The sequence below is a fragment of the Phoxinus phoxinus genome (assembly GCF_949152265.1).
Source record: "Phoxinus phoxinus genome assembly, chromosome: 19".
NCBI classification, from domain to species: Eukaryota; Metazoa; Chordata; class Actinopteri; order Cypriniformes; family Leuciscidae; genus Phoxinus; species Phoxinus phoxinus.
The window spans coordinates 2,650,033-2,667,414 of record NC_136894.1 but is presented as its reverse complement, the minus strand read 5'-3'; the positions used below and the strand labels follow the sequence as shown (position 1 = coordinate 2,667,414).

The following is a 17,382-nucleotide window of genomic DNA, read 5'->3' as shown; positions in this document are numbered from 1 at the left end:
CGTTGGTCAGCGTCTGTCGGTGCGGTGTGAACTGGCCTTTAGATGAGATAAACTATATCTCCACTGTGCCCTAATTTAAAAGAAATGCTTGATGTGAATGCATTTGAAAGGAATGGTTTTTAGTTTTTGCCTATCGAGTGCAACAGTGCCCGTCCTCTTTTTCAGCGGCGTTGGTTCTGGACGGGGTTTTTAATCCATTCAATCCTTAAGTAGGGATTTCAAAAAAGTATTTGTTAAAGCGTAATAAGCCCTTAACCAAGCCAACCAGATTTGAGGTGAACATTGCAAAATGTAAAGGCAAAAAAGTATTTTAAAATCGGACAAAAATACTAATAATATGTTTTTTGAAACATTGGTGAATTTTAATTGTTGGATTTTTGGGAAATGGTCGTTTTTTAAAGTTTTTTTTGTTACCACAAATTCTACTGTTAAACACAATTATTTTAAAACTAAGTTGAAATAATGCGGGCTGAAGGCTTCAACAGAAGCAAATACTATCGAGTACCACAGCCTCGTATCACAGTAGGGCTGTCTTTAAAGATTTATAAGTGATCGTTCAAAATCAATTTCCTTATGGAGAAAATGGAGAGTTTTTACTTCTGGAACCCGATTGTTGCTTTCTATTCTTAGCCTATTCTCTCCTTACAGATTTAAATCATGGCTCTAAAAATTATCATTTGAAATATGTCATCAAGTCTGTATCATGTTAAAGTGAACCTTTTGTGTGAAATCTTGAACTGACAGGTAAATGAACGAGACGATGAAAACCTCAATATGTCTTCCATTGAATGAATGAGTGCTGTGAACCATTAATGTGTTCATTATCTGGATGGATACCTCAAAGGGCTCATGATTTATATTATATATCAGATATAATACACACATGATGTATCATAGAGGGGGTTCTGACCCCGGTAATGAAGGCTTGATCGCCCTGAAGGACATCAAAATAAGATGTTGGGGGAGTCAAAGAAAGTAGTCTACCCGCATTATGAAGATTGCGCCATTACATTTACAGTAGATTTGTTCGTGAATTCTCTCTTATCATCATAAACAACAAAATGCAGAAAATATGCAGCATAGACAGTTTGAGATATTATATCGGGAGTTTTTGAAAAGTGTATAACTCATATTGGACTGAATACATGGACCGCGTCTGTGTTCTTTGATCGCTTTCTTAATGTAATAGCTATATTCCCAGTTGAACAATCGGTTTGTTTTTCACGCTACTGAAATAACCAATATTAAGTCTTTTTTTTCTAATCCGTAAAAAGCAATAAACAAATGCATTAATGGCTATTAGTTTATTTTGTCTGTAGCCAGAATATGATGTGCTTTTTCCACACCAAATTTTTTTTAGACTTAATAATCATCATTTGACTTTCAAGAGCACCCTTCATGTTTATAAGCTATTTACCTTATGCAACAGATTCCTCCCGAACACCCTGCCTTTGTATTGTTGATTCTTGCATAAACATAAATGCCATGTCAGATGCAGATTCTGTTCCACCTTTCCAGTGTAAAAATATCTTTAGTTAATGGTAAAAAAAAAAAAAAGTAATTGGTAACAGTCTGTAGATTTGTGATTGATTATAGTAACTGGTTAAATTGAGGTGTTTGAACAACACAGATACGCAGATGTAAGTAGATTTTAATAAGGTAATTATAAAACCTGTCGCCTAAAAAACATAATAATATATATATGACCCCCCTGAAGGCCATTGTGTAATTCACACCCAGTGTGATAGATGAGGGAGACATACAAAATGTTCAGGGCTGGTGGTCCTCCAGGACACGTTTGAGAACCACTGTTCTTAACAATTTAAGAATATATAACTCAAAATATATTTTTTTATTCTCACAATTCATCCTATATGTGTTTAATGAGGTTCAAGTCTGTGTTTTGCACATGCAATCAAACTCATCCTTTATGTATGTCCAAGCCACACATTTTTTTATCCCCTCATGTATGACCATCATGTATTTATGATTGACAGCTTCAATTAGATCTACCTAGAAATTCAAAATTAAGAAACAAAGCCACTGTGCTTGTGTGTGGCATATATAGGATGAATTATAATATGTGCAGAGAAGAAAAAAACGAAAAGAGACAAATCTAATACAATCTGTAATATTTTGCCAGTCTCTCTCAGGGATATCATACAGTAATCTGTTTTTTTTGTGTATATATATTTTTTTTATCTCTGTGGTCTTGCACTTAAGGGGATTCATTTGGTCTCTCGGTCTCTTTCTCTGTCTACCTCAGTCAGTCTCTCTCATTATACTGAATGGCACGCTGTTCATCACCCCGACACTAATTTATTACAAAACCTTGAGGGAGGAGAGATAATCAAAGATATGGGTTTTGTAGGGATTGCAGCTTCTATCAAGTGAATGTAGCTCATGTGTTCGGGATGAAAGTTAGTTGCCGTGCATTCAGCAGAGACCACAGAAGTGATTTGTGGGAACTGCTTCACTTTTATGCACACGGACTACTAAGCATGTATGCTGAATACTCGCGCAGGAAATAGTGGACATGTCCAGGTAAATAATGTCTGGCCTTTTGATGTCTAAACTCTTTTCAGTGGATGTGAAAAACACTTTCTCACTGCAGCAGAAAACAAGGTTGGATGTTTGATTGAATCTGGGCTGATGCCAGACAGGTTGTTTGTACAATTTTGGTTTGTCCTGCTTTCCCTTTCTGTTTGTTTGCAGTTGCAAATGTATTTTTTTTCATCACTCTGCCACATTTCCTCTATTTAACCTTGACAATAGGATTGCCGCAGTCACAAACATTTTGCCTGACAATTGCGATGAATGAATAGTTATTTAATCTTATATCGTTTCTGGCAGATGGAAACGTTGTACGTCCAAAACCGCTACTTTTCAGGAAATGGAAAAAACGCGGTATTTTTTTTTTTTTTAAATAAACCACTGTGTCTAAGTTGATATTCTGGATTATTATATGGTCAGACACCTTGCATGTGTCATTATATTATCCTCATTTAACCAAAATCAAGCATTTTTTGACCAGCAAATATCAGACATGCATGTTTTTCCCATCATTAGAACGGCAGTAAATGCATTGCATTACGTTTTCATCAACTTACAGGTTATAACGTTTATTGTATCTATGTGTGGGTGCTCCATTTTGTCTGTCATTTGGCCAAAATATCATGTTATAAAGATGAAGTGCTTCACGCAGGCTATATAAGACATCATTGATTGTGAATAGACGACAAATGCTAGACAAAAAACACTCTTCTCTGTTCCTCAGATATATAAAACATCAGCCTTTATATCGTGTTTATCTAGAGAGCAAATAAAATGCTGTACTTATTAAAAAAAGACTTTTCTCCCTTGCATTGCAAACAAGCAGAGATGCTCCAAAATGTGTGTGCACTTCATTCATGATAGAGGTGGGTGGAGTTATGAGACTTGATTGACAGTTTGAGGAGCCAACGGAGTTCTGAGGTTTAGTCATAAGCTATTTTTAATACTGTTTATTGGTTAAATATTTGCAAAACCTACAGAGAGACGTAAAAGGGTGAGCAAATTGATTTATGACATTTGTTTTAGACCATTCCCAAAGTGACTACACATTCTGCACAGCTTTTCAGGTACCTTTGTAGTTGATCTTGAAACCTATAGATCCCACGCTTTCATCAGACTGGAGGTGAAGCCACATCTGATAGGTCATGCTAACAATGAGGTCGGGAACAAAGCTGCCTGTCAGACTGAGGAGAAGAGAGAGATTAGATACACATAAACAAATCAGAAGCACATCCCACTGAGTGTACACTACCAGACAAAAGGTTGAGCACACCTACGCATTCTTTATTGCTATTTTGCATATTTTAGAATAACACCACGTTCTGTCCAGGTGTGATGCATATACGATTCCAGCAACAAGCAGTTTGTCTGTCTACATCAGATGGGACACGGCTACGAGACATAACAAAATTAATAAATAAAAAAAATCACAGCCAAACCTCTCTGCAATGTCACACAAAACTCACATTAGATGCTTTTAACGTGTAATAAACACATAATCAGCACCTTAGATTAGCATTGTCATACTTTGCATGTTGTTGTTTCAGCGTGACGTTGCAGAAATAAACCGTTTCTAAAACAGAATTGTTACATAACACCTTTATGGCTGATTAGGAAAAAAAATTGTATTGTGTGTCATCTGTCTAGGACACTGTGTCATATATAAAGTTGTCAAAACTAAGAATTAGTTTCACAATTATTTATAGTAATGTATAATAGCCTATATTACAATCATTTCTTTCATGAAAAATTTATTAGTTTTACGACCTCTTTATTAACTTTTTTGAGCGCCAAAGTGGTAGTTGCATAGCTGTCAATGGAGGGACAGAAATCTCTCATATTTCATTAAAAAGATCGTCATTTCTGTTCCGAAGATGAACGAAAGTCTTACGGGTTTGGAAGGACAGGAAGGTGAGAAATTAATGACAGAATTTTCATTGTTATGTGAACTATCCCTTTAAGACAACTTAAATATGACAAAAGAGGAAAACAAACATTTGATTGGTTTCCGAAGACGTAACATGATTATTTACACTACACTCTAAAAAATGCTGGGTTGTTTCAACCCAATTTTGGGTAAAATATGGACAAACCCAGCCGTTGGGTTACATTTTTACATTTTTAACCCAACATTTGGGTTTGTCCATATTTTACCCAAAATTGGGTTGAAACAACCCAGCATTTTTTAGAGTATAGTAGGATATTAAAAATTCATTTTAGTTCTTTGTATATCATTACCACCAAGCAGCCACTGCCCAGAGCATTGCGACTGGCTGAGAGGAATATTGATTCAGGAACAGAATGTCCTACCTGTGTAAATTATGCATCATCTTATACCGTCACAGACTGTGGATAAGAAACTCACACTTGCAAGATGGTTTTCGGGTCTCCTACTTCCCCTCCATCACCGATGGTCAGTGTGTCATAGCCCAGTTCTAGGTCAAACTCCTCAAAGTTAATCTGAATCACCTGTCGGCAGAAATGAGGCATAATGCTTAGTGATGTGTCAAATGAACGGAATTAAACTTTATGGCTCTTGCATAATTGAATCCTGTCAGCTGACTAAAACTGAGAGAGAAGACTGACAAAACTTGCTTTACTGAATTTCGTAGAGAATAAAGACATTTCACCATGTATAAGGTAAAAGTTTACAGAAACCCTTTGTACTTGAATTTGTTTTGAGCGCTTACGCCTCTATCGAACAAACATCTTAGGCCTGAAAGCACCAGTCGTTATTTTTATATAGTGCTCAACACAAGAATGTAATCATAACTGTTATCATCAGCACTATACTCGTAATGAGGACATTAGCTATGGTTTCCATCACCCTGTTTTTTTATGCGCATTTTAAAGTAACGTATCGCATCAGAAACGCCAGATGGAAACGCCAAATTTAGAAAATCCGCAAAAAGTTTTTACGTTTGCTTGAGGTGGTTTTTGACTTGTGCGAAAGAGGTAATTCGAATAATGGGAGAAATGTAACGTAACGTAACGCACATTAAATCCACGTGACTGATAGGCTGGGCATTTCGGCACTTTTTAGGGAACCGAACCGCATCATTTGGCTCAGCTCAGTAATAAGAGTACACGTTTGAGTGTGTTACTCATCTTGTTTTCTGACCCAATATTAAGGATGATCTTTTCGCCACACTGCTCGACCACACACACTCCATGCAGCGACTGAATATTATGATGTCATAGATATACATAATAAAGGCTAGATGTCTTGCGGCGGAGTCTCTTACGTTATCACCCGGTGGCCATCTTGTCACAGGCAAGCTTTCTGGCGGTCTCTGTGGTTCCTGATGTACGGCGAGTGATCTGCACGAACACAAATACTCATATCTCGCTGAAATCTTGACGGATTTACAAACGGTTTGGTTTCTTACAAACGTTATTAGCGTGGCTATAATTCTGGATGCTTGAACATGTTGAAATATATAATATTATAATTATTCACAAGTATGCAGTGTCATAACTACATCTCTGACGTTTATAACAAACCAACCCGTTTGAAAATCGGTAGAAAATTGAGCAAGTTATGGTTATTTAAAAAGTACATGCACCATTAACAATGTTACGAGTGAGCGAGCTGACTGTGACAAGATGGCCGCCAGGTGCGGACGACGACCTCCATTGGCCAGCAGCGCGGACGAGACATCTAGCCTTTATTATGCATATCTATGGTTTATGTACTGTTGGTTAATACCACCGCCGTCCACTCGAACAACCTGATGGAAACGCACCTAATTTGCTTGGATTTTGTTTTTTATTTGGATGGAAACCCAGCTGGTTTTACATGTATTGCCCGCCTTTTGTACTTTCTCAGTCCTGTGGGAAACTGATACTTATAAAAGACAAAAAATCCATATGTAAAAGTCAGACTAATTATACCCATCACCCATCAACCACAATCACAGCACAATCAACTGATTCGTTCAAATGTAGTTATTTCAAGACTAGACCATCTCTTGGATAATTGGGAGTTCGGAAAGAAGGATCTAGGCTTTAGAAACAGGGATTAGAGGTCTGGAAAGAGCCACAGGCATATGGAGAGGCCTGAACTTTCTATATCGATTAACCCATTGAGAGCTACTGGGTGGAATTAGTTGCCATGGCGATGGGCTTTAGCAGGTATGGATGTATGAGAGCTACTTAGGACTGATGATTGATGCTCAGACGGCATCTCGGCACAGATAATACAGTTGTTTTTTTCCATGTAACTGAATACAAAATACTCCAGAGTCCCTGTCTCACTAAAGGTCACCACATAACAAATTCAGCTCCGGCACGGATTGATGCAGGATTGAACCGTTGGGAATGAGACGAGAGATGGCTGATCTTGGATCGGTCTCTTCTCCGGGTTTGTAATATTAAAAGAATCCGTAAATCTGATCTCAGATCAGGCCTACGAGGTATTCAGCGACTTGCTCTTTCTGCCTGCGGTTGTCATGGCGATTGGAGTCGTAAGCTAATGCTTTTGTTGGAGGGTGAGGTGCTGAGTGAGTATTGAATAGCAAAGAAATAAGGTAATAGAGCAGAATTATGCCTTTACAATGGAGCAGAGAGGCCAGTGAAAATGCTTTTACCGATATATACAGACAGGTCTATTTCATTAAAAATAAAAAAATGCGTCATTGTGACAGGTGTTCAGTCAAACAGAATCACTGTTTGGAAAATTAATCTGGTTTGGCCTGATGCAATTCAAACAAGTGTAAGAAAAAGCAGCCCAGACATTCACAAACACCGAACCGACATATCAACACAAGCACACATGCATATACACACTGAAATGGGCATTCAACAGTCATTTAAAAATAAAATAAATTAATAATATAACATAACAGTAAGCATCTATGCAGTTTGTATGTTTTCTGGGAATTGGACCCACGACCCATTGTTAAATTTGACCAAAACATATATTATAATATTATTAGAATGATTTAATCAGCATATTAGAAACATAACAGCACAGCAGGTAACGTAACATATAACATAACATAACATAAGATAACATAACATTACATAAGATAACATAACATAACATAACATATGACATATACTAAAAAATGCTGGGTTGTTTCAACCCAATTTTGGGTCAAATATGGACAAACCCAAACGTTGGGTTAAAAATGTCATTTAAAAATTTAACCCAACGGCTGGGTTTGTCCATATTTGACCCAAAATTGGGTTGAAACAACCCAGCATTTTATAGGATAAACATAACATAACATAACATAACATAACATAACATAACATAACATAACATAACACAAGACAACTTTTTAATATTTATAATAAGTATCGACTTGGAACCGAAGTACTGGTACTTGACAACCCTTTACAGTAGTTGTTTATAATCTTTTCAATCATGCCTTTTATCTTTGTCAATAATGGGATTCCCGGAGGCTTGTTTTCAGGATGTATTCTTTCCACACCCTTACATCAGGGGCTTTCAAACTTTTACTAATAGCTTTTCACTATCAGCGATGAAAGGAAAATGCATGATTCTTCATGGCGTATTACTGTCCTTCAGGGAGCCAGAACCAAAGCACACACATTTTGATGTTTTGAAGAGAAACTGAAAATTTAATCTGGGATTTTAAGGCCCCTGTTGTCACCGCCTGTGATCCTGTACATATTCAAACACCATTATTTTCATCGAATAGGTCAGCCAATGTTTCATTTGCTGCTTTTGAGGCGAATGGAGTAACGTAGTCAGTTCAGTTCATGGTTCTTGATTTTGAAGTACATTTCCTTGCAAATGTCTTTTATTTGACCAAACTGCATTACCTGTCACTTTGAGACTGTGACGTTTGTTCATCAGTTCTGTCGTTTGACAGGGTCCTGATCTGACAGCTCGCGTGTGCTGAAGGCCTGACATGATATTACTGAAATACTGCTCCAGGTAAAACTACTGAAATAGTCTCATTTGAGTGACATGATTGGAAATTCAGTGAGCAGAAGAAAGTGAACATGATGGTAATAAAAAATTCTTCATATTTATGAAAAGCTTTTAGGACAAAAAAACTAAACAAAAAACAGAACACATAGTGTTGAACTAAAGCAATACGCAGATGACAGTGATTTGCAGTTTTACGGATTTTACCTTTTAGGGCTGTTTTTAACAATGACAGACACAGATGTAAAATAAATGATTTTACATCTGTAACATAACCTCAAGTGGCATTTATTGCATTTAATAAATTGCAGGAACAGCAATATGAATAAAGTACGGTCATATACAGTATATATATTATAGTAAAATTACAAGCTTGCAGCAAAGCAAAACGCTGAGTGTTCAAACTCTAATTGTTCAGGTCAATGCATGGCAGAACTGTCAAAAAATATATAGGCTATATATACATTTTTTTTGACAGTTCTGCCATGCATTGACCTGAACAATTAGCATCTGCTTTTAAATAGCATTTTTTGCCTGAATTGCTTTGCAGCAAGCTTGTGGTTTTCTGAGCAGCGGTCATATGACGGCTCGTACTCTCATTCTTGTTTTGAAACTGCATCTGTGAAATGCTCGGGTGAGACTGCAGACACGAGACTGTACTGGCAGTAAATCCCAGCAGGATTGTGCGACAGTTGAAGTAGCCTGGCTTAGAGAAACCAGAGATCCCATCTCTGTGAAGTTAATCGGGGGAAATGACACTACGAACAGCACTATGGGAGCTTGACATCCTGGCAGCTTGTTTTCTGCTTTCACCTTGAGGAAGACCCCTGTGTATGTGAGGATTATTACATGTTTGTGTGTTTGGAATACGTTCAAATACGTTCTTTGTGCTTAGACCTGAATGTTGAACCAAAAATATTAGGGATGCACTGATAATGGCCTTTTCTGTTTAGGTGACACTGACAACAAGTGACTGTCCTTGTGAGTGAGTCATTGAATCATTCATTCAGTCAATTTGTTCAATGACATGGATTCATTCAGGAACTTAAACAAGACACTAGCTATGTTTCCATCCACCTGTTTTTATCCTAAATAAGTGATATCGAATGAAAAATGCCTTATGGAAACAGTAAAATTCGATTGAATTTCATAAATATCGAATCAAATGAAATACGTTCGGTCTCATCGGATTTTATTTTGATCGATATACGGCTTATGCGATAAACGCTGATGGAAACGTTATTTGCAGAATAAATAATGAATTGCATTTTGTCTAGCAAAACTTTGTTTGCAAATGTTGGCTTGAATGTTGTGCGATTCAGTGCGAAAATAAATGGAAACACCTAAAAATGTCTCAAATCAATTCGATATACCAATTTGATCGCAAAACAGCACGTGACGTCATTACGCACAGGGTTTTATTCGCTTTAAAGCCGTTGGATGGAAACACACTTTCACCAGCTTTATTGGCACAAGTTTTTTTTACCGAACTTCAGATCATTCGATTGACAAGTGGATGGAAACTTAGCTACTGTCTTTATGAGTAAAAGACAGACCGATGTTGGCTTTATCAGTGGGATTTTAGAGTTCAGGATGTGTCAATTAAATGACCTTTGCAATTGTTCATAAGCTGTAATTCGTGAATGTTAACAGTACAATTTTCACTTTTTTTTTTTTTTTGCACGCTAAAATAAATAAAACAGTGCTTAGTAAGCTAATTTATAAGGAGATCAAATTGATCACCCATTTAGTGTCAATAACCAACTATTAACATGAATTAACACTACCGTTCAAAAGTTTGGGGTCAGGATTTTTTTTTAAAGTTTTTTTTTGGTTTTATTCAGCAAGGATGCATTTGAGTTGATCAAAAGTGACAGTGAAGACTTATAATGTCACACAATATTTATTAAAAAATATCCAAAAAAAAAAATCTGTTAATTTTAACTATTCAATAAATAATCCAGAAAAAAAAAATGTCAAACGTCAAACTCTCCCGTGTGTATTTGTGTGAGCGCACTGTTAAGAGGTTTCTTTTTGCAGCGTTGAGCATTGTAGCCAACATACATGTTTGCTGAGCGCATGAATGCAATGGCCATTCAGATATGTTTAAGTTAGTCAGAACTCACGCAATACTTATCATTATTTGATATTAGCTGCTTCTACTCTAATATAAAATAATTTTTTGTTTACCACAAATAAAAAAAATGGAAGACAAGAAACAAAAAGAAAAGACAACTTGACCTGAACAGTCTGAGCATGGATGAGGGGACATATGTTTCTCTGGCTGTCATGATCTGACCTTTGATGCTCCCTCTGAGGTTAATGCCCAATCTGGGCATCAATCTCCAACAAAAGACCAATGGGGCGACAGAATTTCAGTTTCTGCTTGATAAATCAGGTCATACTCCATTCAGGATGGACAACTGAACTCGGGAAAAACAACCATCAACAAATGGACAAAGCCATGTTTACAGCAGACGTCTCCTTTTGAAACCAGAGGACGCAACTCAACAGCTGTAAATGTGAATGAGGATGGACACAATTTGGGCCTCATTCATGAAACATCAACCAATTAATGTGTGAATCACACATAATACCATTTCTTCATTATTTGTCCCTTTGAATTCAATGCATGTACTGTATTTATCAACAAATTACACAGAAATTCGTTCTGGTTTTGAATAAGGCCAAATGTGCGCCTGATGTAATGGCCTTGATTCTATATGCACGGCGAGCTCCGAGCTAAGCGGAGTTAACAAATCCCTTGGCAAACCAGTGATCCGTTTATTATTTTCGTTATCTCCATTTGAACAAAAAGCAAACAACAAAAAGAAACCAAACTGACATTGTCTCCTACATTCTCACAATCCAAAAGTGCCACAATGGACTCTAAATTGAATTAAGCCCCGACACCATTCAAGTCACTCTCACCAAGGTTAAAGAACAGAGTGCAATATAAAAAAATTGCCATCCTAAAATAGTTTGCCAAAAATAAGTGAGCACTAGGCTGCAAGAGACAATTAGCAATTGCTCACTTGTACCAGGGTGTACGTACGCTGGTATATTTAAATAAATAACGCACCTTTGTGCTGCAAATGCATTTCTCTTCTCTAGATGAATGAATTTGCCACACGCTTTTCCTGTAATTTAGTGAAACCCACAAATCAATTGTACTTTCTGAACAATGTTGTAAAATTAGTACAAAACTATAATTCCAACAAATGGCAATTGCTTTTCTGAAAAGGTAAAACGGGGGCTAGTACATTAGGGTTCGCATAATGGCTGAATATGGGTTCAAAAAGCACATAATAAAACAAAAAGCATGGGAAACCGGGGCTAGTCGTCACACAGGTGTTCAGCCTAATGTCCTACATGTTCAAAACATTCATTGCCAATTGTTGCAATTATAGCCTTGTATTTCGGTTGTTTTTCTGTTGGGCAAACCAACAGTTTAATATATATTTATATGTTGCCTATTTTTCCTGCCTATTGCCTATTGTGTTAAAAATACTATAATAGGCTATTTAACAGCAAGTTTCCTCCTGTAGTGTGACAACATGCCCAAATCACACAATGGTGTGTTCAATGAACTATGTTCTTTCCTGCACAATAATGGTGGAAATATTAAAAATACAAATACTAAAAAGTGTGACTTGCCACTGATACTGCCTGACTCATTGTTTTGGCCATTACAAAATAAAAATAAAAAAGGCGGGTAAGAAAAAAAGTTTAGTTTTTTTTCTTAGAGAAGATTCTACAAACTCTTTGATTTATTGAAAACAACACGCCAAAGCCAAGGCTGCGGGGAAACAACACAAACGTCTCTATTCAAGCTGGCAGAGTTCCAGACCTTTTAAAGTGGTCCAATGCGAACTGAAAAAAGTAGGAAAAGGAAAAAAAAGCATCTCTATGGCCCACAAGGCTTTCGTGCTACTCTCCATCCATCATATGATGGGAAAACGTCCAGACGATTTCATCACGGCCTTCTGAACATTTAAGTGGTCCTGAGAAAGTTGGGTTGTATCGCAGCTTTCCAACTCAAACCTTGAGTGATTCGCCAGCAGAAGTTTGGGAAAATGTATGAATGAACAGTCAAAGTAAGAGAGTGTTGGCATGATCAGGACCCTCTACTTTTAAAGGAACACTCCACTTTTTTTGTAAATAGGCTAATTTTCAATCTCCCCTAGAGTTAAACAGTTTTACCGTTTTCGAATCCATTCAGCCGATCTCCGGGTCTGGCGGTAGCACTTTTAGCATAGCTTAGCATAGATCATAGAATCTGATTAGACCGTTAGCATCTCTCTCAAAAAAATGACCAAAGAGTTTAGATATTTTTCCTATTTAAAACTTGACTCTTCTGTAGTTACATCGTGTACTAAGACCGAAAAGTTGTGATTTTCTAGGCCAATATGACTAGGAACTATTCTCTCATTCCTGCGTAATAATCAAGGAACTGTTGCCGTACCAGCAGCGCAATGATATTACGCAGCGCCTGAAAATAGTCCCCAGCTTAGTAACTTCCAACGTGACCGGCGCTAAGTTTGTAATATCATTGCGTCTGCTGGTACGGCAGCAGTTCCTGGATTATTATGCAGGAATGAGAGTATAGGAATATATATATATTCCTTTAAAAAGTACTTAGATAAGCACAACACTTCTTTATAAACCTACGAGTAGGCAGATGAGGAGAAGGCCAAACATTCTGAACTGAGAAAACGGTTTGTTCGTTTTAATGTATTGCCTGTGTGCATCATTCCACCATAGAAAGAGTCAATCTCAGAGACCTTGACTTGAGGTTAGGAAAAAAATTCAGGGTTTGTGTTTGTTGCACTCAATAGATCTGCTATTTCAAGATGAATTGCAATGTTAGTGAGTCACATCACCTGAAATCAATTGCAAGGTCCCGCAATGACAATACACACATGGCTGAAGTGAGAGAACCATTGAGGACCATTTAGAAAAAAAAGTGAGACCAATGAACTTTGATTCCTGTGCAAACACGTACAGTGTAGCCTGTGCATTATGATTCTTGAACGGATGACTCCTAAGATCTGGTTCTTTTAAGTGAATCTAAATAAATCCAGAGTAACTAGCGAAGCTATAACTCGTACGATACAGTCCGTTTTAGAGAATCAGAAACATAAAGCTCAACCGGTGAAGTCCGATTCTCGAGGGAATGACTCTAACAAGTCTAACATCAAAAAAATACCAAGAGATCAAAACACGACTCTTCCGAGCTTATATTTACTATTGCAATAATCCACAATTCTACAAATGTATTCAAATATTTATGTTTCCAACTCAAATTAATAATTAATGAAGCCATTACAAATCAGAACAACTTATTTCCTCACGATTCCTTAGGATCTCTCCATTGTCGGTTCTTCACTGAATCCTACACCCTAGTAACATCTCTCTCTTTCTCTCTCTCACACATTCACATATTTATACACTGATTATCTCCCTACACACATTCACACATTGTAGCCCTTGTGGGGGTGCATCTCAAAATGTTGGAATTAAACTGAAGTGTGGCTATAAAACCCACAAGAGCAATAAAACAGACACTCTTCACCTTTATACACACATAACTAACAAAGCCCATCATGCAGTTCCCTATAAACACGCAAGGGCTTTGTGGGGAAGAAGGGATGGATAGGGAGGTGTTTGTAGGGGGCAAGGCCACAATAACCTGCAAAAAAGGACAAGGGAGGAGGTCAGGAGCAATCTCACAGAAGGCCAGGAGAGACAGGGCAGTCAAATGATCAGACGCTCGCTCTCTCTCTCTCTCTCTCTCTCTCTCTCTCTCTCTCTCTCTCTCTCTGATACAGCGACAGCATCACCACAGGCCCTGTGTACAAGAGTCACGGCAGAATACTAATGCCAACTTGTGGACCACAGTCAGGGCTCGACAAGAAGGACTGCCCGACAGCATGAACGGCGCTCGGGACATATGAAAAAACGCATACGAAAGTTTCGGACTCAGTGTGGAAGGACCATAAGTGAAAATAGGGATAAATTATTTTTACACTCTAAAAAAATGCTGGGTTGTTTCAACCCAATTTTGGGTCAATTATGGACAAACCCAAACGATGGGTTAAAAATGTAATTTAAAGATGTAACCCAACAGCTGGGTTTGTCCATATTTTACCCAAAATTGGGTTGTACACTCTGTAAAAATAGCAGTATTTTCTTTGCAATAAGTGTAAATAGTAGTTAGATGCTATTTATACTTATAAATAGTGGCAGATACTATTTGTACCCGAGTGTTGCTTTAGCTTACATTAAACGGTATGCAATAATAACACAGAGTATAAATTATAAAATTACAATTATTAAATGGATGGCGCCTTATTGGGACAATAAAGCCCTCCCTACACCTACAACTAACCAATAAACACTTTATTATAAAACACACGTTAGATACTTTATTTCCACTTTTCAAATATTTTCTATATTTTTATTGAAATTAAATGGCCTTCTGATCTGATATGTGATGGGAAAAGGGAGTAGAGCGAGTCCGGCAAAAGGCAGATTTGGACTCGCGTCAATAGTTTCCACGCACCTTAGCCTATTGCTTACACTATTTCTAGTGTTGACGTTCCAGCGACTTCTGTCATTTTGTCTGGACCACCCAGACGTCAAAGGGGTGAAGTTAATGTACGGTAAATAGCCTCTGCCAACAAGGCGGCCTATTTTTTCTTATTCAAGCGCAAGAAGATGTGAAAAATAAATAAATTCGGTACTTGTGCGCTGTGTGAGAAGTTTTGTGTGAACAACACACATCCAGAGAGCCAAACAACAGTTATTTTTCCAGAATCATGAAACAACATTGATATTGTACAACCTAAATGTTATAGAATATAAAAGGCATTACGACATTATCAAACATGCATTTGTGCTCTTACCTTGTTTAGATTGCTGGCTGTGATGATCCACACACACTGGGAGTTGCTCTCGTACTGAATGGGGAAGTTCGGTGAGGTGAAAGTCCCCGACGGACCTTGAAGATTTGATCCGCAAGTTTTCACTGTATAAAGGAAAAGAGAGAAAACTGTGAGAAAAACAATCAGGAATGTGCCGTTTCCCTTCAAAAGCACGTGAAAGTCTCAGCTAATTGGTTTGAGCAGTGGTCAGCCGCCACTAAATGTTTTCTACTATTGATTTGATAATTAGAGAGAGAAAAAAACCGCGACCCTGCCATCTCGAGGGATTGAGTTTCACTTAGCGCTCAAAATGTTTTTGCGGGATTTGCATGGCTCATATTGGAATATAAGCCACAAGCCTCCACCAGTCATCCATGACCGTCTTAATTTGTCAACGATTAGCAATCCAATCAAATCCTCAGATGACTAACTTCATGCCGGCTAAACGAGTTAATTCGAAGCAGGCTTAGCCAAACACACTTGGGTCTGATTCGTCATCTTAATATAGAAATGTCAGTTATAATTTGCTAAGTAGACACGCTCTGGTGTTTCTCTCCCAAAGCCAGTGACAGTCATATCTTAAAAATTGACAACTATGAGTTTACGCCTTCTCGAATCCAGCCTCTTGTATTTTTGGCGCATTTATCATGGTTGATGTCAAAGTGACAGGGCTTTGATGAAAAGACAAGGAGGCATTATCTCCAACGGCAGCAGGTTTCACTATCAGCTCCTGACATCTTGATTGCTTTTGAAAATGAATAACTCATTATCTCAGGCAAGTACTGGGGAACCATGAGGCTCCTTCAGGCCCAAAAGCGTACGTTTCCCTCTGAAAGTCATGCTCTCGTCAAGGGGCTCCTCATTAGAGAAGTATCATGTGACAAGCCCTCTCCAGTCTGGCATCCGGGTTTAAACTTTAGCTTGAAATGATGAGGTGTTTGTGTGAATCAACAGTCACAAGAGCCGACTGTACCATTAAACCCATGTGCTGCCAGTCAGAGCTGAGGGCAGTGTGTTTGTGTCTGTGTTTATTAAATGGCTCCTATTGTGCTTTTTCACATTTTCAACTTTCTTTAATGTGTAAAGGAACGAACACGTCACAATATTCCTCATTTAAATAATTAATGCGCAGAATAAAGGGGCGGGGCCTGGTTGAGTTAGTTAGTACTGTGTTAAACTGGCGGTTATGGTAAGGGGCGGGTATTTCCCAAACACGCTTGAAGCGCTTGACCAATAGCAACACACTGATCCAGCCGACCAATCAGAGCACATTGTGCTTTTCAGAAGGAGGGGCTTCATAGAGAGGAGCTGCAGGAATGGAGAATATGGGAAAAATAATGTGTTTTTAGACATTCAATCACGAAAACCCAGATTTCACTTTGGACAACGAGTGGTCCATCAAGTACCAAAAGTGTTCATCATACAAAATTGAATCTCAATGGCTTCATGCTCTCGACAGCCAATAATTCACGGCACTAAAAACATTGTGGTTGGCACAAATCATATTTATCCCTGCTGAAAGTGATCTCTTATTTAATGTAGTCTGAGTCACATTCTCTCATATATTTTCTCTGCCCAACCAAAAAAGAATATGTGGTTAAAAAACGAACAAAATAATGCATAATAACGTTTTTCTTCTTTTCCCATCTAGATTTTTTCCTAGATTTTTTTTCCTAGACCAAACAATTGTCTACTAAATACATTTTTAAACAAACAGCATTAATTTTTTTCAGCATAATATTAAATTAACTTATTATAGTATATTTTGCTGTTAAAAACTATGGCTGCCAACAGCATGAATTAATTAGCTAAATTTGGTTCACTGTATTAATTGAATTGAACATTGTTTTTCGCTGCTGTCAATGACCCGTCTCAGAAAACACGACCCACCAGTTGCAAAAGTCCTGTAACGATGTTAAGAGGCTTTGCAATTACCTCTAATTTCACTTAATAACAAATTCACCTGTTTAATCACTATTTACTTTTTAAAATCCCCAAAAT

General features: G+C 37.6%; 1 protein-coding gene across 1 annotated transcript in view; it reads right to left on the bottom strand.

The window, feature by feature from the left end:
* csmd3b (CUB and Sushi multiple domains 3b) overlaps positions 1-17,382 on the bottom strand; it is a 393,297-nt gene that overhangs the window by 179,579 nt on the left and 196,336 nt on the right. The window contains exons 10-12 of the mRNA XM_079590749.1: positions 15,364-15,485; positions 4,919-5,022; positions 3,625-3,737 (exon numbers count right to left, since the gene is read on the bottom strand). Of these exons, the coding sequence (XP_079446875.1) occupies positions 3,625-3,737; positions 4,919-5,022; positions 15,364-15,485 (339 nt within the window). The remainder of the gene's footprint in view (positions 1-3,624; positions 3,738-4,918; positions 5,023-15,363; positions 15,486-17,382) is intronic.